This window comes from Vulpes lagopus, chromosome 7 (assembly GCF_018345385.1).
Source record: "Vulpes lagopus strain Blue_001 chromosome 7, ASM1834538v1, whole genome shotgun sequence".
Taxonomy (NCBI): Eukaryota; Metazoa; Chordata; class Mammalia; order Carnivora; family Canidae; genus Vulpes; species Vulpes lagopus.
Window position 1 is genome coordinate 32917398 of NC_054830.1, and position 24635 is coordinate 32942032.

Below are 24635 nucleotides of genomic sequence, written 5' to 3' on the forward strand. Positions count from 1 at the left end.
AGTTCCCATCCCTGCTCACACATTCTGGTCTTCCTAACAATGGTAATGAAGTTTGACTGCCCTACCGGATTAAAACCATCAAAATAGCTGAACCCCTCTTTCTTATTCTGTATTCTTTATTTGACTCCTCCAACAAGGTGGAATGTCCTGTGTTCATTTTAGTGGCACCTATACTTTTTTCAGGCATTTCTTCCTTCTAAAATGTTTCCTGAGTGCCTACTATGGACCGACAATTTGCTAAGTGCTGGGTACTGATTCAGCCTTTCATTCAAGAAATATTGATTGTGCGCCTAACACACATCAGGCATTTGACCTACGAGAGAAGAAGTGAGCAAGTAAATGGACAGAGGCTGCATCCTCATGGAGCTTACATTTTAGTGGAGTGATATAAAAATGAGAATATAGTCTGTGAGTAGCATAGGTACTATGCAATGTGGGAAGAGGCGACTGTGAGGCCCGGGTTGGGGATTGCTCTTATGTATAAGGGAGTCCGGGAGGCCTCCTGGCTAAATTTGTATTTGAGCAGAATCCTGACAGAATGAGACACAGGACCAAGAGGATGGCCTGGAGACAGTGTTCCAGACAGAGGGAACAGCAGGGGCAGAGCCCCGAGGTGGGAGGGTGCTTGGTGTGGCAGGGAAATACAATAGACCATGCTTTTACCTTCATGGAATGTAGGGCATAGGAATCAAATATTCCTTTGTCTAAATCCGAGGGGACCTATGTGCCAAGAAGAATACACAGATGGGGCTGGAAGATCCTACAAAGACACCTGATCAAAGTTGAGGGAAGGATTGCTTTAGGGAATATGGTTTCTTTTTTTGTTTGTTTTTAAGATTTTATTTATTTATTTATTGATGAGAGACACAGAGAGAGAGAGGCAGAGACACAGGCAGAGGGAGAAGCAGGCCGTCAGCGTGGAGGACTCGATTCCGGGACCACAGGATCATGACCTGAGCCTAAGGCAGACACTTAACTGCTGAGCCACCCAGGTGTCCCCAACAATGTGGTTTAAACTGAAATGCAAAGAAGGAGACGTTAACTTAGTGAAGAGGACTAAGACTCTGGGGTGTTAGGGAGGGTATTTCCCGTACAGGGAGCAGTGAGTATTCAAAGGGGTGGAAGGGAACAGGGCTAGTTCAAAGAAATAAAATATCCAGGGGTCTGCCTTGCAGAGAATGAAGAGGAACGCATCCTTGATAAGCTGGAAGATGTGAGTGGGGGACAAATCAGCCAGGTTCTCTACAGTTTGTAATTACTTAATCATTGAAGGAACTATGCTTACTGTCTGCTTTCCCTGCTGGAGCAAGTTCCAGGGGGCTGGGACCCTGTCTTGTTCTCTACTGGGTCCCCAGCTCAGGCCCAGGATGTGGCCCACAGCACGGGTTTGTATTTACCGACTGGCTGGCTTGCTTGCTGACATCTCCAGTCATCTAACAACAAACCAGCCTCAAGAGTGAAACTGCAGCCTACATTTTGTGCACAGCTGGCTCTGCCAGATTCAGGGTTTAGAAAAGGCCAAGCCAACTCGGCAGTATTCAGAGCTGTGATTTCTGTTTCAAAATCATAGATAGAAACTGACCATGACATTGGACAACTCCTCCCACTGAGAAGCAAAATCCAAATGGCACTTAAAAAAAAAAAAAAAAAGAAAGAAGGATTTTATTTATTCATTTGAGGGTGAGAGAGAGAGAGAGAGAGCAAGCACGAGGAGGGGGAGGGGCAGAGGGAGAAGGAGAAGCAGACTCCTCACTGAGCAGAGACCCCCACATGGGGCTCAATCCAAGGACCCTGGGATCATGACCTGAGCTGAGGGCAGATGCTTAACCAACTGAGCCACCCAGGCGCCCCTAAATGGCACTTTTCTATCTTAGCCATACTGAGGTGGGGCAGAGATTTCATCTCGACTTGGCCATCATGCTCTTCTCGGATGGATGCTCATTTGCACAGTGTTGAAGAGTACAAGTGTCAGATATGAAAACAATACTGTTCTTTTATTTCGGGATCATGTGTGGTATTGCTTAAGCTACCTGAAACCCACCCGGTAGACTGATTGCCAAGACATCTTCACTGTGAGGGAATAAAAAGTGTAACAACTCTGTGGGACAAGGTGCAGAGATTTAGCCAAGCCCTCATTGTGTAAGCCTGAAGATTAACCTTTTGGAGACCCTTCCTCATACCTGTCTCTTCAGCCTCCATGTCTCCCTCGCCTCCTTCCCAGAAGCCCTCAACTTCCATTTCAGCAGAGCTGTGGTTCTGAGGAGTGAATGCCATCCTCCCTAGGCTCAGGCCCAGGTCCACTTGGCTCACCTGGCTACGGTTGCTGGTACAGGGCTTCACACGGGCCCCCAGGCCTTGCACATGCAACGCGGGGACAGATGTTCCCTTCAGTCTGAGCTGTGTGGTGGCGTTGCAGATATCCGGCCTGGAACAGCAGTGCACGTTTTTGCACCAACCTGCTGTGCCCCTCTGGGGCCAGCGCTCATTAAGAGGAGGCCAGAGGTGACAGGTTGAAAGGAAGAGCAGTGCAGCCCCCAAAACACTGTGGACCTTGCAATCAAATCACATCTGAATTCTGTCCTGTTTTTGGACTCTTCCATTAGGTAAATCCATACATTCTGTTTATTGTTTAAACTGAGACTTCTGTAATCGGTGGCTCATCGTAGATGATAAAGGTGATGAAAATCCAGAAACAATTTTCTGCCCTCTAAAAATATGGCTGCCTGGAAGAAATGAGAATATGGTGGAACTTCTGCAAATCCATCTTCTCTTAATTTTTTTCGGTGAGATCTTCCAAGAGTTAATGCCTTAAATATGTTTATGAAATTTTGAATAAGTAAAAATGCATGTATTTTCTTTTAAAATGCCAGTAGTAAAATGCCACCTGGGTGGCTCAGTTGGTTAAGCATCTGCTTTCACTCAGGTCATGATCTCAGGGTCCTGGGATTGCTTCAGTGGGGAATCTGCCTCTCCCTCTCCCTCTGCCCTTCCCTCCACACCCCCACCCCACTCATGCTCTCCTTCTCTCTCTCTCTCAAATAGACAAAATCTTTTTTAAAAATGCCAACAGGGGATCCCTGGGTGGCGCAGCGGTTTGGCGCCTGCCTTTGGCCCAGGGCGCGATCCTGGAGACCCGGGATCGAATCCCACATCGGGCTCCCAGTGCATGGAGCCTGCTTCTCCCTCTGCTTGTGTCTCTGCCTCTCTCTCTCTCTCTCTCTGTGACTATCATAAATAAATAAAAATTAAAAAAAAATTTATTAAAAAAATAATAATAAAAAAATAAAAATGCCAACAGTATGAAAGGTATACAGTGAAAGGAGAGTCTCTATCCTCCCATCTCAGCTCCCCTCCCCAAAGGAAACATTTTAACTACACTTTTTAACTTACTGTGTATACTTCCTAAGAGATTCTGTACATAGAGCTCCCTTTTTGTTTACAAAATGGTGTTTTGTGCTGTCAGCCTTTGGCTTAGAAACATATCTCAGAGTTTGTTCCCTATCAGAAAATATTTCAGCTGCTTCTTATGTAAGGCAACATGGCAAAGAATTTTTGGTTCATTTCATTGTCACCTGCAAACAGGGAGTACTTAAGCTTGTTTAATCAGCATAGTGAAGCAATAATAGCAAACACCTTCACAGGCTTCTGAGGAAATCCATTTAAAATTATTAAACAGCGCCAAACTATCCCATGTTTCGGTTTTGTAACTTATTAAACCAATCTCCTATAGAGAGTCATTTAGATTGTAACCTTTAGCTGTCAACAAATGTTATGTATACTCCTTTGTTGGAAAACTGCATAAAATGTCCTAAACAACAGTCTGTATAAATAGACGCCGTTGAACCAAAAGTTTTAAATGTAAGACCCTGAACAAAAGAATTCAAAATCTGGTTTTGTTGGGCTTTTTTTTTTTTTTTTTTTTTTTTTTGGCATTTAACCCTCCCCCCTACAAATAGATGGACTGCTTTTTCTCATTCATTGACCCACTCATTCATTTATTCAACAAATATTTATTAAGTACTCACTCCTTGCCAGGGAATATTTTGGGTTCTTACCTCAAAGGCCTAACAACTAACATATGTTCACTTGAGAAGAAGGGAGGAAAGTCCAATGAATATACAGTCCTCTGTGGTCATTTAGATACTCTAATATCTAAGGGATTTTGGTTTTAACAGCTTCACACTTAACTTCAGTACAAACCAACTCAGTCTTGGGGGCATCTGGGTGGCTCAGTCGGTTAAGCATCTGCCTTTGGCTCAGGTCATGATGCCAGAGTCCCCAGACAGAGGCTGGCATTGGGCTACCTGGTCAGCGGGGAGTCTGCCTCTCTCTCTCTGCCCCTCACCTTGCTCGTGCTCTCTCACTCTCTGTCTCAAATAAATAGAACATTAAAAACATAATAAAACAAAGTAACTCAGTCTTGGACCTGAAGGGGTCATTTCTGTGCTAGATATTTTTTTTAAGATTTTATTCATTCATTCATTCATTCATTCATTCATTCGAGACACAGAGGGAGAAGTAGGCTCCTCACAGGGAGTCTGATGTGGGACTCGATCCCCAGACTCAGGATTACACACTGAGCCGAAGGCAGATGCTCAACCACTGAGCCACCCAGGCGTCCCAGTGCTGGATAATTTCTAAGTGAGAAAAGCAAGGAACCAATAGTGCCTTCTAAAGAGAACCTTCCACAAGATCCTTTACTTCAAGAAACGGCTCCAGGCCATTTGTTGGCTCTTGCTTTCCCCACCAAGCCTGATTGGATCAGGGGAAGACATGGACTTAAAGGCAGCCACTTTATAAGTTGACTGGTGGCGTATGAGCTGGCCTGGCTCTAGAGCTTTGCCCACAAGGAATGATGGTAACAACATTGCACCAATCAGATTCTCTCTTTGAGTTGAGCTGCAGAGAAAACAAAATAAATGTTTAGCTAAGGAAGCATAACCCAAAAGAGAGTAGTGGCTGAGTCATGTAACTGTTGGGGTCTTGTAGTCAATGTTTTCAAACCCTATGGTTTCAAACCCTGTGGTTACCCAGAGCTAACCAAGTCAAGTATTTACCTTAATTTTAGGGCAACCGTTCTCAAACTTGAGCAGGCAGTCCTTGCCTCTGGACTATTTCATTAAGTAAGGCCATATGTCCTGTTTATTGTTTACATTGAAACTTCTGTTATTGGTTAACACATATCATCCTACATGGTAGGGTCCATGAAATTCAGAAATAGTTTTCTGTCCTCACCTGGAGGGCCTGTGAAAACACAGAAGATTGTTCCACCACCAGAATCTCTCATTCAGTGGATCTAGGCGTTGGTGCCAAGAATTTACATTTCCAACAAATTGCTAGTTGGTGCTGATGCTGGGATTCCAAGGACCACAATTTGAGAACCACTACTCTAGAGAAATCTTCCACCCATTCAAGTCTCTGTGAAGCATAAGGGACCTGTTCTTTTTTTTTTTTTTAAGGGTCCTGTTCTTACTGTTAGGCTGGAGTGTTCCATTTTCTGAATCCCTGTGACACCATTGTACCACAAAGCTGATATTCCTGATTGCCTTATAACATCTCCATATTACTTGAGCTAATACGAATGAATCCTTACCACAATATGAGCCTAACAACTAGAATACAGTCACAGCTATTTTATATTGAGCCCTTATTCTGTACAGATAGAAATCATTCAATAAATGATAACTAGATGTTCTCTCAGGAATTGCAATGAATCTTATAAATATTCTATCCCTAAATTTGTTATTGCAATATTATTTTGTATTTTTCTTTTAAAAAATGTTTAATTTCCTCTTGATTCTTACCATCAAGTATATAAGAAGCAATTTTGTCTCAGCATTTGCAATTTTCTCTACAGGTGCAATGTTCCATTCCATCATATCCTCAAACATACTAAAACTCTGAGAAAATAAGGAGCATTGCTCACAAAATCAGACTGAATTCTTCCTGTGACCTAGATATACTGTTTCTGACCAATTAGTATGTTATTAAAATGTCTTACCTATGAGGAAATCTGAGATCACATTTATTACAAATGGAAGTAGGAAGACCTGTTAGAAGTTAGTGTATATAAGGCCTTATCCTTATAATCTCAGGTCTCATTCTTTACTTTCTATTTATGTCTTTTGTCAAACTTTAAAAGGAAATATTTATTTTATGAATACTAGACTCTGAACTTCATGAGATCGGCAAGCAGATCCATTAGCTCATCAATTTTTCCTCAATGCCTAAAAGACATAACAGGTGTGCAGTAAATATTGGTGGATGTTTTGGACTTGATGTTTGTATTCCCTCAAAATCCTATACCCAACGTGATGGAATTCAGAGGTGGAGACTTTGGGAGCTAATTAGGTCATGGGGTAGAGCCCCCATGAATGTAATTGGCATCCTGATAAGGAGAGGCTTGATTGCTCCCTTGCCCACTTACCACCATGTGAGGATACAATGGGAAGAGGGCAGTTTATGGCCCCGAAGGGGGCGCTTATCAGAACCCGACCATTGCTGGCACCCTGGTCTTGAACACCCAGCTTCCATGGCTGTGAGAAATAAATTTCTGTTATTTATAAGCCACCCAATTTATGGTACTTTGGTTCAGCAGCCCAAGCAAGACCAAGGCTGGAATTGAATTCATCAGGCCATACATCCATTATTAAAATGTACTAAGTCAAGAGTAGTTTATATAACAAAACTAAACTAAAAACATGGACATAAAGTAAAATAATATATTGAAAATGCAAAAACTCATTTTGTAATCCAGTGCAAAGGAAGGAGAAGCAACATGGCTAGGAATTTCTTTATTCATTCTACTGATAGGAATACTACCTGTGGCCAAGGGCAAATCATTTAGTCTGTTTCATCAGTGAAGTGAGGCAACCACCTTCACAGACTTCTGAGGAAACAATCCATTTAAAATGATTGTGTTCTACATACTGTAAAAGAAATATAAGAGAACCCATAATAAAAACGACAGTCTGATACACCAAAATGGCTCCTTTCATCTCAAGACCTTGAGGCATTTTGCAAATGATAATTATCTCTTACATCATCCCCTCTGAGGTAAGAATTATTTTCCCCATTTATAACTGAGCCTACATAAAATTATTTCTCCCAGAGTCCCAAGTCATGACGGCTCTTTGAATCCCTCACCTCCTGAGATGCGTGTAAGTTAGCACATAAATCACGTTGTTAAAGAAAACTTTACATCAGGGCAGAGTTAATGTTTGAGCTATCAGGAGACTAAGCTCATTAGAGATTTTAGATTTCAAGTAGAAATTCCCCAGTGATGAGTGGAAATGGGAACTGACTGGCAGATTTTCAAGACAAAAATCGTCTCAGTTCTACTTCATATTTTAATGACATTTTCAATATTTGAATGGCCTAAGAGATGAATTGACTTCAGAACACATTCTGAAAATGTAGGTGACCTGGAGCCAAAATAAAGAATATCTGACCAAGTATACATTCTCAAAGGAATGATAATAAAATCCTAGACTGGGAGAATGTTCCATTTTATTGCCCAAATCCATAGAAATTCACCATGGCGGATCAAACTTTTAATATCTGGTCACAACAGGACATCATTCTTAATGATACCCAGCTGCAGAGAGTATGTGCTTGGAATTTTCATCCTTACCTTTGTGCTGTGACAGATCTTACATTTAGACGTACAAAATTTTAAACTTTATTCGCAAAGAATTATAGGTATCAAGAAGAAGTCATAGGATGTACAAAGTACTGCATATATCCCTTACCTAGATTCACCAATTGTTAATGTTTTGCCCATTTACTTGTCATTTTCATATGTAAAATTTTCTCCCTAGCCATCTGTAGCTAAGTTGCATTCATCATGGTGCCTTATCCTTAAATTCCTCAATGTGTATTTCCTAGGAACTAGGGCATTCTCTTACATAACCACACTAGAGTTCCCACCTTCAGGTAATTAACCATTGATCAACATTTTTATTTAATCCACTGTTCATATTCCAATTTTGTTGACCCATCCATTTTAAGGACCTTTATTGCATTTTTCTCCGGTACAGCATTCAGACCAAAATTGCATATTACATTTTGTTACTGTCTCCTTTAATTTCGATCAGTTCTTCAGCCTTTCTTAACTCTCATGACAATGACATTTAAAAAAAAAAAGATTTTATTTACTCATGATAGAGAGAGAGAGAGAGAGGCAGAGATGTAGGCAGAGGAAGAAGCAGGCTCCACGCAGGGAGCCTGACGCGGGACTCGATCCAGGGTCTCCAGGATCACACCCTGGGCCGGACCGGAGGTGGCGCTAAACCGCTGAGCCACCTGGGCTGCCCAACATTGACATTTTTGAAGAACACAAGTCCATTTTTAAATAGATTACAAAGAAACAAATTTTTGAGAAATGTAGCTTTTGTGGTTCTTGTTACTGTCATCTTTGTTCACTCCTTCTCTTTACACTAAATTTAGGATGCTCAAAACTCATTAACTTACATTCTGCTAAGTTGAAATTTGTGAAGTTTTTGAAATGTTCTCTGTCAGCTGAACTTGCTAAGCAATTCTTAAAAGCTAAAGGGTTGTAAGGATGGCCATTTAGCTTACTTAAGGAAATCAATAGCGCCCTGCTTAGGTACTGTTTACAAACAAGGGAGGAATTCATTGCAAATAGCAGTATACTATTATTACGCAGTTACCAAATGTAGGGATCAAATGGGGGGGGGGACTGTGTTTCTGTTTACTTGTACACACAGCCATGTTTCAACTGGAGACAAGATGATTGATGCTCATAGAGAAGGAATTAGCCTACAAGCCACACAGCGAGTAAGCAGCCTAGCAGGGGTTTGAATACGTCTCTAAATCCCACCCTGGCTAGGCCTACTGTGTGCCAGATTGGTTTGCATGGTGTGCGTCCTAACAGTGCTGGATTTCTAGTAGGCAAATTATATGTGCTCACGCACATGCAAAGTGACCTCACTAAAAACGATTGTTTATGAATTAAAAACTGCTATTTTAAGGAGATCAACAATGTAGTATTGTGGGAAAAGTAGAATTTTGGTCTTCTATTCACTTGTCTTAAGGTGATTTTTTATTTTGAAAGTAGTAGGTGGGGTGTGAGAAGTAATCATCATAATCTTTCCAATGCTCAGAGCCTCATAAAGTTCTAAATCCAGGTTTGGGTCCTTTAAAAATAATAAAACATCATTTTACTTAAAAATATTCTTTTTATTATTTTAGAGAAAGCTTCCCCCACACTGAGTTAATGAATTTTTCCTGCAAAATACAGTCGTGAGAGACTTTGCTTTAGAATTCCCTGACTCAGAGCACTTATGGAACAATTAGAACAGCTCCAGAAATAAAGAGAATTGCCTGATAGAAAAATATACATTTCTGTTAAGAGAAAGTTACAGTGGAGTTTGCAGGATAGCCTCCCTTTCTGATTTGTCATTGTTTTTCTTTGGTCAGCTAAGGATTAAATTCTTTCTTCATATTCAGATAAAGTGCGCATCTGGACACTTAATAGCCCACTCTACTTATAGTTGATTTTTATTTCTTTAAGTGTTTGATGGTTTGTTTTTTACTGAGGTCCATAGAGGGATACATTTTGGGGAGAGTCTGTTAAGAGTATGAAAGGAATTATATTGTCTTGAGGAAGGATCATGAAATGGTCCAGCGACTCATACTTTAAACATTCCTTTTTTATTTTTTATTTTTTTTATAAAGATTGTATTTATTTATTCATAAGAGACACAGAAAGAGAGGCAGAGACACAGACAGAGGGAGAGGCCAGGCTCCATGCAGGGAGCCTGATGTGGGATTCGATCCCGGGAATCCGGGATCAGGCCCTGAGCCAGAGGCAGACGCTCAACTGCTGAGCCACCCAGGCGTCTCTATGTGTGTGATTTAAGTATCCATAAGTATGATTGATTTCATTTAAGTTCTATGAATTTTCTCCTAATTGTCCTGGCCTCAAAAATTATGGGAAAGAAAAGAAGACATAAACCTCCTTTTGCACTTTATCTATATAAACAGATGAGTGTGGTATAATAAATATGTGCATGTTTACAATAACTGGCATGATGCTGTCCTGAGTGGCTGGTGGACAGGCCAGGTGGTGGTAGTAAGTGCCCCTAGTAACTACTGAGCAGTTGCTATTTGCAGGCATAGAGGGAAGCAATTCACTTTCATTTAATCCTCACCTAAAACCTCAGAGACAGTGATTGTTATGATCAATTTTGTAAAAAAATATATCTATTTATTTCTTTAAGAAAGCTCTTTGCCCTATGTCGGGCTTAAACTTACAGCACTGAGATCAAGAGTTGCATGCTGTATGGACTGAGCCAACCAGCGCCCCTGTTATAATCAGTTTTACAAATGAAGACAGTGAGGCTCAGAAAGGCTGAGAATGAGTGAAAGCTCCACAGCGAATGTTTCCCTTTAATGTGTCTCTAGAGGCTGCACAGACAGCCTGGCAGTCATCTGTCAGTCATCAGTCACTGCACAGTCACTGGCAGTCATCAGGAGGGTGAATTGGAAGGGGATTGAATGGTTCTGCAAACTAGGTTCTACAAGGACCTACTGCAGTAGTCCAGGTAAGAGGTAATGACAACTGGAACTTGAATTTTTTAATTCCTTTTTTTTTTTTTTTTTTCCTTTTTTTTTTTTTTAATCCATTCTCCCACCCTCCACCCCCTACCACTGGCAACCACTATTCTATTCTCCGTATTTATGAGCATGGTGTTTGTGTGTGGGGTGTGTGTCTTAGACTCCATATATAAAAGATATCATATAGTATTTGTCTTTCTCTGCCTGACTTATTTCACTTGCCATATCCTTGAGGTCCATCCACATTCTTGTAAATGTCACAATTTCATTCTTCTTTATGGCTGAATAATATTCCATTGTATAAATATATCCTGTCTTCTTTATCCATTCATCCTGTCGTGGTCACTTAGGTTGTTTCTATATCTGGGTATCATAAATAACTGCAATGAACATGGGGGTGCAAAAATTTTTTTGGTGGTGTGTTTTATTTCTTTAGATAAATATTCAGAAATGAAAGTGCTGGATCATATGGTAGTTATATTTTTAATTTTTTGAGGAACTTCTATAGTATTTTCCAGAGTGGATACCCTGATTTACATTCCCACCAATACTGCACAAAGATCCCCTTTTCTCCACATCCTCACCAACACTTGTTATTTCTCGCCTTTCTGTTACTAGCTATTCTCAAGAGATGTGAGATGATATCTCATTGTGGTTGTGATTTTTATTTTCCTGATGATTAGTGATGTTGAGTACTTTTTCATGTACCACCTATTGGCCACCTGTAAGTCTTTTTTAGAAAAATGTCTATTCAGATCGTCTACTCATTTGTCAATCAGATAATTTGTTTTTTTGCTATTGATATTTGTGAGTTCTTTATATATTTTGGATATTAAACCCTTAACAGATATCTGATTTGCAAATATTTTCTCCCATTCATTTTTTTATTTTATTTTTTTATTTTCTCCCATTCAGTAGGTTGCCTTTTTATTTTATTGGTCTCCTTTGTTGTTGTTGTTGTTTTTAAAAACCTCAGCTATAAATAAATAAATAAATAAATAAATAAATACCTCAGCTTAGTTTTTTTTTTTTTTTTAAGATTTTATTTATTTATGAGAGACACAGAGAGAGAGAGAGAGAGAAAGAGAGAGAGAGGCAGAGACACAGGCCGAGGGAGAAGCAGGCTCCATGTAGGGAGCCTGACATGGGACTCCATCCCAGGTCTCCAGGAACGTACCCTGGGCTGAAGGTGGCGCTAAACTGCTGAGCCCCCCGGGCTGCCCTGGTCTCCTTTGTTGAGCAGAAATTTTTCTGTATGATGTAGTACATTTATTCATTTTTGCTTTTGTTGCTTTTGTTTTTACTTTGTTGTTGTTGTTGCTCTTTTTGTTGTTTTTTGTTGTTGCTTTTGCTTTTAGTGTCAGATTGAAAAAATCATTGCTGAGGCCTATGTCAAGGAGTTTACTGCCTATGTTTTCTTTCAGGAGTTTTATGGTTTCAGGTCTTACATTCAAGTTTATAATCTATTTTGAGATAATTTTTGTGTATGGTGTAAGATAGGGGCCCAGTTTTATTCTTTTGCAAATGGATTCCAGTTTTCCCAGCACTATTCATTGAAGAGATTGCCCTTTCCTCTTTGTATAGTCTTGGATCCATTGTAAAATAATTGATCATATACACATGGGTTTATTTCTCTATTTTGATCCAGTGATCTACATTTCTGTTTTTATGCCAATAAAATACTTTTTTAAAAATTACTGTGGGCTTTATAATACAGTTTGAAATCAGGAAGAACAATGTCTCCATTTTGTTCTTCTTTCTCAAGATTCCTTTGGCTATTTGGGGTCTTTAATGGTTCCATCGAAATTTTAGGATTATTTATTCTATTTTTTTGATAAATACCATTGTAATTTAAAAAATTATTTACTTTTTCATGAGACACAGAGAGAGAGAGGGAGAGAGAGAGAGAGAGAGGCAGAGACACAGGCAGAGGGAGAAGCAGGCTCCATGCAGGGAGACCGACGTGGGACTCGATCCCGGGACTCCAGGATCAGGCCCTGGGCTGAAGGCGGTGCTAAACCGCTGAGCCACCCAGGCTGCCCCCACTGGAATTTTGTTAGGGATTGCACTGAATCTATAGATTGCTTTGGGTAGTATGGAGATTTTAACAATATTCCTTCAATCCATGAGTACAGAATATATTTCCATTAATTTGTGTCTTCAATTTCTTTCATGAATATCTTAAGGTTTTAATGCATAAATCTTTCACTTCTTTGGTTAAATTTATTCCTATTCCTATTTTTGATGCAATTTTAAAGTAGATTGTTTTAATTTCTCTTTCTGGTGATTCATTATTAGAACAGAGAAATGCAACTGATTTTGTTATTGGTGTTGTATCCTGCAACTTCACTGAATTCATTTATTAGTTCTAATGGTTTTTTGATGGGGTCTTTAGAGTTTTCTATACATCATGTCACGTCATCTGCAAATAGTCAGTTTTACTTCTTTCTTTTCAGTTCGGATGCTTTTTTTTTCTTTTTCTTGCCTAATTGTTCTGGTTAGGATTCCCAACATCCTGTTGAATAAAAGTGGTGAGAGTAGGCACCGTTGTCTTGTTCCTGATCTTAATTTTTTTTAAAAATTTTTATTTACTTATGATAGTTACACAGAGAGAGAGAGGGGCAGAGACAAGGCAGAGGGAGAAGCAAGCTCCATGCACCAGGAGCCCGATGTGGGATTCGATCCCAGGTCTCCAGGATCATGCCCTGGGCCAAAGGCAGGCACCAAACCGGTGCACCACCCAGGGATCCCTTGTTCCTGATCTTAGAGGAAAAGCTTTCAGCTTTTCACCATTGAGTATGATGTTAGCTGTGGGATTGTCATATATGGCCTTTATTATGTTAAAGTATGTTCCCCTCCATATGCACTTTGTGAAAATTTTTACACAAATGGATGTTATGGACTAGAATTTTGAGGGTGAGTGGATGGAGATGCTCAGGTCTTTTTTTTTTTTTTAATATTTTATTTATTTATTAATGAGAGATACAGAGAGAGAGTGAGAGAGAGCAAGAGAGAGCAGCAGAGACACAGGCAGAGGGAGAAGCAGGCTCCATGCAGGGAGCCTGACGTGGGACTCAATCCCGGGTCTCCAGGATCAGGCCCTGGGCTGAAGGCAGCACTAAACCGCTGAGCCACTGGGGCTGCCCAGATGCCCAGGTCTTTTTTTTTTTTTTTTTTTTTTAAGATTTTATTTATTTATTCGTAGAGACACAGAGAGAGAAAATGAGAGGCAGAGACACAGGCAGAGGGAGAAGCAGGCTCTATGCAGAGAGCCTGACGCGGGACTCGATCCAGGGTCTCCAGGATCACGCCCCGGGCCGCAGGCAGCACTAAACCGCTGCGCCACCGGGGCTGCCCGATGCTCAGGTCTTAATGATGGATTTGATAGGTACATGTGGGAGAGGGTAGTAATGAGGATAAACCCTGAATTTTTCCCTGGCATGGTATGAAATATAATTTGGTCTTTGTCCCTGTTTCTGGCACAGAGCTGCTAAAACCTTTGGAATTTCCGAAGTGATGAGAGCAAACAAAGATGTCTTTTATTATATTGAAGTGACGATTTTTGGATCCACCTAAGGATGAGGGCTGGTTGTTAGGGGAGGTGACCATGTGATTAGAGGGTTGAGACTTTCAGTCCCATCCCCTGACCTGTGGGGAGGGAAGAGGTTGAATCAGTATGCCTATGTAGTAGAACCACCATGAAACCCCAGAAGGATGGGGTTCAGAGAGCTTCTGGGTTAAGGAACACATGGAGGTGCTGAGAGACTGACCTGAAACAGGCCTGAAAGCTCCCCATCCTTTCTCCAAGCCTTGCCCTATGCATCTCTTCCATCTGGCTGTTCCTGAGTTATATCCTTTTATAATAAGCCTGCAGCCTAGTAAGTAAAATGTTTCTCTGACTTCTGTGGACATCTCTAACAAATCAATCTAACCCAAGAAGGAGATCACAGGAACCTCTGGTTTGTAGCCAGTTGGGGACAACCTGGACTTTGATTGGCACCTTGAGTTGGAGGGTGACATTAGAACCTACACTGTGTAACTGGTCAGTCAGAAGCACAGGTTTGTGGCTGGCATAGGAAGTGGAAGGGAGGTTTGCGGTCTTGTGGGAATGAATCCTTAACTTGTGGAATATGATGCTGTCTCCTGGTAGATAGTGTTGAATTTGAGATTTGAGTTGAATTGAGTTGAATTTTAAGGCACCCAGTTAATGTCCAAGAATTGCTTAGTAATGTGGGTGGACCCTCCCCTCTACATACACACTCCTACATTGGAATTGAGTCCAGGAACCCAAAAACACATGGCAAGAGTAGATGGTAGTGGAGGAGCTCTGAAGGAAAAGATCTGTCAAACCCTAGTCATCTGATTCCTTGTTGGAGGAAAGCCGGTCAGAATTAGCAGAAGGTCAGAATGATGAAATATTTTAAAGGAAACAATTTCATTAATTTGAGGAAGAGGAACCAGGCTATAGAATCTTCCCCTTAACTGCACCAGGCACTTGTTTAATAAAGAACTAGAAATAAGGACACCTGGGTGGCTCAGCTGTTGAGCATCTGCCTTCGGCTCAGGGCGTGATCCCAGGATCCTGAGATCGAGTCTGGCGCCTGGCTTCCCGCAGGGAGCCTGCTTCTCCTTCTGCCTGTGTCTCTGCCTCTGTGTGTGTGTGTGTGTGTGTGTGTGTGTGTGTGTGTGTTTCTCCTTAATAAATAAATAAAATCTTAAAAAAAAAAAGAATTAGAAATAGTTTGTAATTCACAAATTGGCTGGACTGCAAGTGGTGCTTCTCAAGTGTTTGAAGGTGATTAAAGGCAGTTTGTTTTTCTAAGCAGTTTAAATATTCCCTCTGGAAATCTTGTTAAACTCTTCATTTGCTTTCCAAACTCTTTCTCTTTAAAAAGAGGAAAACATAAACTTCCATTGAGCCTTTGTCCCAATTAATGATGCTTTACACAATTTTGAGTAAATATTGACCTGCTGCATTAGCCTTCGTCTTCCTCCATGATCGATAGAGGCACTTTACACCAAGCGCTCAGAGATATCTGGTTGCTATCAGTGATTATTTTAACGACTGTTCCAGGGAGTATTTTGCATTCTGTGGAATAGACTGGTCAGTGTGGGGTGGGGGTAGGACGCAGAGTCTCATAGCCAGCCTTGCCTGCGAACCAAGCACCAGATCATGGGACTAGGTAGTGGTGGAACTGTTTTCTCTCATCTCTGTTGAACACCTGCACATGCCAGATTTCTGCATACACTGTCTTCTTTAGTCCTCACAACTACCAGACATGGAATATTTTATTCTGTCCATTTTGCAAGTGAGAGAACCAAAACTTTACATCTAACAGCCTGCTGACCATCTTTCTCCAGATATCCCTCAAGCAACCAGCCAAATATTATGTTCTTGACCTCTTCCTTTTATTTATTTATTTTTTAAAGATTTTATTTATCTATTCATGAGAGACGCAGAGAGAGAGAGAGAGAGAGAGAGAGAGAGAGAGAGGTTGAGACACAGGCAGAGGGAGGAGCAGGCTCCATGCAGGGAGCCTGACATGGGACTCAATCCTGGGTCTCCAGGATCACGCCCTGGACTTAAGCCAGTGCTAAACCGCTGAGCCACCCGGGCTGCCCAACCTCTTCCTTTTAATTGGCATCAATGGCATCCATCTATGATTAGAAATCTAAGCTCATTCTGATACCTTCTTCCCCCCTCTCTTTTTTATTTTACTTTGTACATTCTGTTACTTGCCACAGCGTAATGGTTTCACTTCTATGTATTTCTGTATTCATTTTTTATACAATTTAAAAATTTTTTTAAGTAATCCCTACACCCCACGTGGGGCTCAAACTTACAACCCTGACATCAAGAGTCCCATGCTCTACCAACTGAACCAGCCAGGTGCATCTGTATTCATTTTTTTTAATCCTCTATATTAGTTTCTTATGGCTGCTGTAGCAGATCATACACACACAAAAAAAGTAGTGGCTTAAAACCACACAAATGTATTCTCTTAGAATTTTGGAGACCAGAAATCTGAAATGAGTCTTCTAGATCTAAAATCAAGGTGCCAGGGGTGCCTGGCTGGCTCAGTCTGTGGAGCACGTACCTTGATTTCAGGGTTGTAAGTTCCAGTCCCATGTTGGGTGTAGAGATTACTTACAAATAAAATCCTTAATTTTTTTTTTTTTTTTTAAATCAAGGTGCCAGTAGGGCTGGTTGCTTCTGGAGGCCCTAGGACAGAATCCATTTCCGGGTCTTTTCCAGTTTCAGGAAGACAGCAGCGTTACTTGGTTTATGGCTGATTCCTCCAAACATACTATCTTTTACCCTCCCTGCATCATAGTCAGGTGGTCTTCTTTCTCTTCTGCAGTTAAATTCCCTCTCCCCTTCCCTAGTAGGATTCTGTGATTACATTTAGGGCCCACTCAGATAACCCAGGATAATTTCCCCTGTCAAGATCTTTTTATTTTTTTTTAATATTTCATTTATTCATGAGAGACACACACACAGAGGCAGAGACACAGGCAGAGGGAGAAGCAGGCTCCCTGCAGGGAGCCCTATGTGGGACTCGATCCTGGGTCTCCAGGATCACACCCTGGACTGAAGGCAGCGCTAAACTGCTGAGCCACCCAGGCTGCCCAAGATCTGTAATCACACCGGCAGAGTCCTTTCCACCATGTCAGGTAACACTCACAGGTTCAAGGAATTAGGATGTGGAAATCTTAGAAGGCTGTCTTTCAGTTCACCTCACCTCCTAGGCTGGCTCCCTCGTCCTCATCTCTCACCCAACTGATCTCTCCACCTTTAGTATATTCCATTCTTCTTCCCTGCCATCCATGACTTAAAGCACTGGTTCCCAAAGCAGGTAAATTGAACCTCAGGAAGGTTGTTAAAAATACAGATGCCTGAAGTGCCTGGGTGGCTCAATTGATTAGGTGTCTGGCTCTTAATTTAGCTGAGGTCATGATCTTGGTTGGTGGGATCAAGCCCTGTGTTGGGCTCCACTCTCAGCAGGAAGTCTGCTTGAGATCTTCTCTCCCCATTTCTATCCGTGCTCTCATTCTCTCTCTCTCTCTCTCTCTCTCTCTCTCTCAAATAAATAAATAAATAAATAAATAAATCTTTAAAAAAAAATACAGATGCCTGAGCATTACCTCTGGAGATTCTGAATCAGAACGAGGATCTATATTTTATAAATGCACCACCATACTGATTTAAATAAGTAGATGAACAAAGACTCCTATTTTGATGACAGCTCTAAAATTTCTAAATTGGGAAAACTCAGGAGTTGGTTTGGGGGAGTGACCCCCCCTGAGAGATTTCCCTGAGCATGTGTTTGCACAGCAAATGTGATGCTTTTGAATTGATTGCATGTTACAGATCAATGAAAATAGCAGAATTTCTAAAGATGTTTTTTATGCAGATATTACATTGGATTTTTTAAAACTCTTTTTAAAAAATCGTTTTTACATTAGAAGCGCCTTTGTGGGAGGCTTTATGATGGAGGTTATAGCATAGGGGAGTAATGCTGAAATCTTTCTTGTTTATGCCTTACCTTATCACCCTATAGTTTCCAGGTCATTCTGATGCTCAGTGAGTTTAGGAACCTCTGATTCTGACCATAAACTTCATAAAAGCAAGGACTATCTTGTTCTGTATTTAATCCCCATCTCCTGGGACACTGGCACAGAGTTGCATGCAATTCACGTATACTTAATAAATGATTCAGTGAATTAATAATGGAATAAATGCTAGTACAAAAGAGTTTGTTGAGGAGCCCCTGGGTGGCTCTTGATTGTGGCTCAGGTCATGATCTCAGGGTTATGAGATCAAGTATCATATCTGGCTCCATGCTTGGGCAGGGATTCTACTTAGGATTCTCTCTCTCCCTCTGCCCCTGTCCCTACTCCCTGACTCTGTTCACGCCCATGCACATGCACTCCCTCTCTAAAAAAAAAAAAGAAAGAAAGAAAACAAGAGTTTGATGAGTCATGACTACCAGATAACCTACTTCCATGAGAAACTGAGGCAAGGGATTAAACAAGGAGCACAAAGAACCAGGTTGTTCAGAAGTCAAGGTGAGCATCACTTGCTCTTGAAGAGCACTACCAGTGCTGGTTGTTGGTGTATGTTTAGAGTGCACACAAGCACTTCTGGGAAGTGAAAAGGCCAGCAGAGTATGTTATTTGTATCTGTCTGGATAGAAGGGATAATAGCTACCATCTACATGGCACTTACTATGGGCCGGGCCTGTATATATATCAGCACATATGTGTATCATCTCATTTAACTTTCACAAGAACCCATTTGTGAGCTAATAGTTGATAAATCTTTGGATGTTTTCCAGTTTTTTTGCTCTTATGAATAATGTTGCTATGAACATTCATGTACAAGGTTTTGTGTGGACATATGTTTTCACTTCTCTTGGGCACATGCCTAGAAATGTAATTGCTCCATTGTATGGTAACTTTATTTAATTTTGCTTATGTTTAATTTTTAAGAAACTATGGCCTGACGTTTAAGCCAAGATCAGACAGCTTGGAAAAGAAAGAACCAAAGGAGAGGGAAGGGACAGTGTTCTAAGCCATGGGGAAAGCACTCGTTTCTTTGTTCCATATGTGGCACCTATAAAGTAACAATTATCGTATTTTATATCTTAAACCCAAGGCTAAATAGTGTTATCAAAGGGAAACTGTCAGTTTCTCAAAGGTGATAAATGTGCCTACATCATAGCAAAGTTGCCGCTTCTCAGTTTTTTTTATTTTTTAAAACATTATTTATTTATTTATTCATGAGAGACACACAGAGAGAGAGAGAGAGAGAGAGAGAGAGACAGAGACACAGGCAGAGGGAGAAGCAGGCTCCATGCAGGGAGCCTAATGAAGGACTTGAACCCGGGACCCCAGGATCATGCCCTGGGCTGAAGGCGGTGCTAAACCACTGAGCCACCCAGGCTGCCCATCTCAGGTTTTTTTTTTTTTTTTTTTTAAGATTTTATTTATTTATTCATGAGAGACACACCGAGAGAAAGAGGCACAGACACAGGCAGAGGGAGAAGCAGGTTACATGCAGGGAGCCGACATGGGACTCAATCCCAGGTCTCCAGGATCACACCCTGGGCCAAAAGCAGGCACTAAACTGCTGAGCCACCCAGAGATCCTCAGTTTTTAAAAAAAGACATTTTATTTTAATTACAATCTACCTCCAACATGAGGCTTGAACACATGACCCCAAGATCAAGAAATGCATGCTCTACCTACTGAGCCAGCCAGGCACCCCTCAGTTTGAATTGAACTATTCTTAAGAAATCACACACACACACACACACACACACACACACACACACACACACCCAAACAAACAAACAAACAAGGAAAACACTAACTAAAAACAAACCAACCAAAGAAACGAAAAGCCAAACTCTGGCTCTGATAACCTGGTATGAGAAGGGCATCTGCCAGCAGAAAGTATCTATGCCATTCCTTATATTCTGTCTTTTTCTATGTTTCAGCAAGTTAATCTCTTCCCAGGCACAGCAATAATATTTGCAGAGTCTGAAAGTCACAGCTCTGTTTGCACTGCTTCCCAGAAGACAAATGGTGTTCAGCAAAATGCAGGAAAATAATCATACCCGAGCCATATTTCTCCAATATGCTTTTCTCCTTTTTGTCAGATTTAGTCAAAGTTGTTTTGAGTGAGTGTGTGTTTTCCCTGTCTGTGTGTTTTTCAGCGCAAGACAGAGCAAGTATTCATGACTCCAGTTCAGCCAATCAGAAGAACACACGATAGATACATCGGTTAATCCAAGGTGACCTGCTGGTTTCAACTTTGTTTGCAAAGGCAGCTGCAGCACGACCGTGGAGGCAATTACGACATTACAAACCATAGACATAAAGTTGGAGAGATGATTTCTAAAAGGCCCAAAGAGGGTTTTTACTTCTTAGGCTTATGACCAGAAGTTCATGGCACATTAAGTTTTCCATTTGAAAGCAAAGAGAATCCCTTGCCACAACTTCTAATTTCTAAAAGTGATTGGAGAGAGAAAATGTCAGGATTTCTCTGGGTGAAAAGTATTCTCCAAGTGTAGTGATAGAACACCAGCTTTTCTCTGTCCTTTAGGATTGAGGAGGAGGTAGGGATTGGTAGTCTACCTGGACAGAGGTCATTAATGACCCTTTTTCCCATCATCTACCTAACATTCTTGCTCATAACTTTTGCAAATGACACCTTGATTTTCTTTTGTGAAACAATGCCATTCTTAGGTTCATGTATTTTGGTCGATCTGACACCATTTCTCTTTCCCAGGGATAGGCACATGATCCAGACGTGGTCAAGGGAGCAGTGCACATCCCTGATCAGTGATTGGTTCAGGAATGGGCCTGTGACCCAGCTGGGGATCATGAGAAGCCTGGAGTTTTTGCTGAGACAGTCAGGAAAGATGTGCCCTCTTTCATGTGGGTTGTTAGGCTCGGTTGTTAGGCTGGGAGAATTTGAGTCTAGAGCTGTTGCTGAATCCCTTCTCTGGCTGCAAGGAGGGCTCCTATCTATAATAACAGACAATGTAGTCAGTGGAGAAGAAAGTAGAACCCAGAAATGGAGGAAGACAAGTTACCATGGCATCATCCCAGCACCCAGAGACCCCCAACTGGTCCACTGTATGAACCATTATGTTCTTTTGTGTGTCTTCAGATGGAAGGAGGGTTTTGCTTCATGTAATCAAAACAAATTTTTTGACTGATTTAGGGGTCACCCAAAGGTGTGTTTAGTACTTGGAAGAAAAGAGATTTTTTTCTCCCTTTAACACGACTCAGAATCAACATAGGAATTTGAAAATAGTCTCAGCATGTGAAGATGGTTTTAGCATAATTGCTTTATCTGTACAAGGGTGCCATACATGGAAATCTCAGCAAATTAGAATTGGAAGAAACTTGAAATGTTTGTGACCTAAAAAGGTGAAGGGACCATCCCAGGACCATATGTTGTGGTACAATTGAAGTGCCGTGGTGTCAGAGCCTTCTACTCTTTTTCATTATCTTTTAGTGAAATGAATTTAAAAATTTAAGATCCTACACGTAAGTAGATTGTAATATCAACTTACTGGGTAGAGGTCAGCTTTTTTTTTTTTTTTAAGATTTTATTTATTTCTTCATAAGAGACACAGAAAGAGAGAGGCAGAGACACAGGCAGAGGGAGAAGCAGACTCCCTGCAGGGAGCCCGATGCCGAATTTGATCCCAGGACCCCAGGACCATGACCTGAGCTGAAGGCAGATGCTCAACCACCGAGCCACCCAGGTGTCCTTAGAGATCAGCTTTTTAGAATAAGTGAAATAGAGTAAATAACTTCAGAATATATCATGTATAAGAAGAGCAAGTTATATTTTGTAAAGTCTTACTTCAGTTGTATATAAAAATAAATATATATCCATATATATAAAATCAATATGATGAGTCTGACATGAACTATGTACTGTCAGTGTGGTTCTTGGTCAGAGTTTGAAAGCCTCTTTACTGCATGCTTAGATTTCTTTTGAGCACGTTCACATGTGAAAGTAGGAAGGAAAGTATGTTTTTTTTATAACAGGAAAGTGTCACCAGGCATCCCACTCAAGCTAGCTAGCCCCTTCTGGATGGCATAGATTCTAACGAAGGTTCTGAGGCTGAGTTACAAGCACATTTTCCCTGTTTGTCTTCCACATCACTGAGCTACCAGTAACAAGAGCATTCTTTTGGAACGCTTTTGGAATTCTTTGGGGGATGAAAGTGCTGCATAAAATCAAGCCTGGTCTGTTTATGGATGTAATTCCCTGTGCCCGGAGATCAGGACAAGCACTGCGGTCTGAATTACACTGCATCTGATTCTCATTAACTGCCCGTGATTTCCCCCCTGGATCTGGCTTCTCTGCCCTCTCTGAATTACTGCGCACATGGCTGGCTTCCGCAGATTGCTCAGCCCCGGTCATCTGCAATCGAGTCCGCTGCTCTGTTGTAACCCACGCTGCAATTTGAGCGGGCCCATATCAGGAGTCTTCTAGACATAAAAATTCTGTCTAATGATTAAAGAAACTCCCTGAGCTGAATGCTGCTGACTTTACAGAGTTTATTACCAAAGACTGTGGTGAAGGGGTAGATTTGATTTCTTAGTCTTCGAGAAAGAAAACTGGACAATAAATGTTTATTACCCAAACTTGGCCAGCAAGCAAGGCCCATCTTGATCCCTTTTTAATACTAGATGAGTGTGAAAAAAAAAATACTAGATGAGTGTGGCACACATTTTCTCAACCTAATAAATACAGATGTAGTGCCTACTATATGCCAGGCATGTCCCCAGTGCTTAACGATTATTAACTCATGCAAACTTTGTAATAACTGTTTGTCAGGGTGAGCAAAGTTGTGCTGCAGTAATAAACAGCTCTCAGATCTCAGCATTTACAACTACAGGTGTTTATTTCTTCCTTTCACTCAGGTCTCCCTGGGGTTGGTGTGTGTATAGGTGGAGGGCTCTGCTCCATGTTGTCCTCTCAGGTACCCTGACTGCACCTGGCAAATCGCAGGCCACTGTGGCAGGGAAATAGAAGGCAGGCAGGAGTTGTTTGTTTTGTTTCTGTTTTTTTTTTTTTTTTAATTTTTAAAATTTCCCCAGTTGTCTCCATTTGATTATAAATAGTGCATCAGTTCTTTACCAGTTTCTTTTTTGTTCTTTTAAGATTTTATTTATTTATTCATGAGAGACACACAGAGAGAGAGGCAGAGAACCAGGCAGAGGGAGAAGCAGGCTCCCCACCAGGAGCCTGATGTGGGACTTGGTCCTGGCACTCCAGGATCATGCCCCAGGCCAAAGGCAGACGCTCAAACGCTGAGCCACCCAGGGATCCCAGAACACCAGTTCTTAAAGGATTCTACCTGGAAATGGTACATTTCTTCTGCTCACATTTTCATTGACTAAACCAAGTGGGAGGCCTCACTTAACTTGAGAAGGACAAGGAAGTGCTATCCTGTCATGTTTCTGGAAGAAAGGGAAGCAGAATTATTCATTGAAAAATAAAAATGACCATTGTGGGGTTCTTGGCTGGCTCAGTCTATAGAGCATGTGACTTATGATCTCTGGGATGTGAGTTCAAGCCCCATGTTGGGCATAGAGCTTACTTAAAAAGTAAATAAATACATAGATTTTTTTTTAAATGACTGTTGCAACTATTCTCTGAAGAATGTACTTTTACAATTCCTTTTTTATGGATGAGAAAACTGAAACACAGAGAGTTTCCAAAACTTGTCCTAAGTCACAAAACTAGTAAACGGAGTAGGGTTACCAGGTTTTTGTTTTTGTTTTTTTTTTTAAGATTTTATTTGTTTATTCATTAGAGACAGAGAGAGAGAGAGAGAGAGGCAGAGACACAGGCAGAGGCAGAAGCAGGCTCCATGCAGGGAGCCCAACGTGGGACTCCATCCCAGGTCTCCAGGATCACACCCTGCGCTGAAGGCGGCGCTAAACCGCTGAGCCACCCAGGGATCCCCAAGGGTTACCAGGTTTAGCAGAGAAAACCACAGGATGCTGGGTCACATTTGAATTTTAGACACACACATAATTTGTAGTATAAATACATCTGATATGCAGATTTGGAACATATTTTTGCAAAAAATATATATATTTGTTGTGCATCTGAAATTTAAATTTAACCAGGTGTCCTATATTTTATCTGGCTACCCTAAAATGGAGCAGTCAGGATTTGAACCCAAGTATTCTGGCTCCAGAGATGAATATTCTATTCAGTGCCAATCTCCTGCTTCTATGACTCTCTGTTGTTCCTCTGCCAGGGTTAATTTTTTTCTCCTTAACCATATAAATAAGGCTGAAAGCTAACTTGAAGACTTCTCTATCAAAGAAAAAACAGCATTCTAGAAACGTTATTTCCCTGGTAGTTTCTACTAGAGTCCTAGGAGTCGTGGGGGCTCGGAGGGTGAGGGTGACAGAGACAGAAGGGGGTGCGGTGTAGGAGAATAGGAGGGAATGAGAATCTGTCCACTTTCAGACATATCTAGTGATCTGCCCCCTGATGTTCTTAG

General features: G+C 41.2%; 1 protein-coding gene across 1 annotated transcript in view; it reads left to right on the plus strand.

Moving 5' to 3' along the window:
- Positions 1-7537: 7537 nt before the first annotated feature.
- The window catches only part of LOC121495129 (40S ribosomal protein S2-like), a 142050-nt gene continuing 124952 nt past the window's right edge, over positions 7538-24635 (plus strand). The window contains 1 exon segment of the mRNA XM_041762415.1: positions 7538-7606. Coding sequence (XP_041618349.1) covers positions 7538-7606 — 69 coding nt within the window.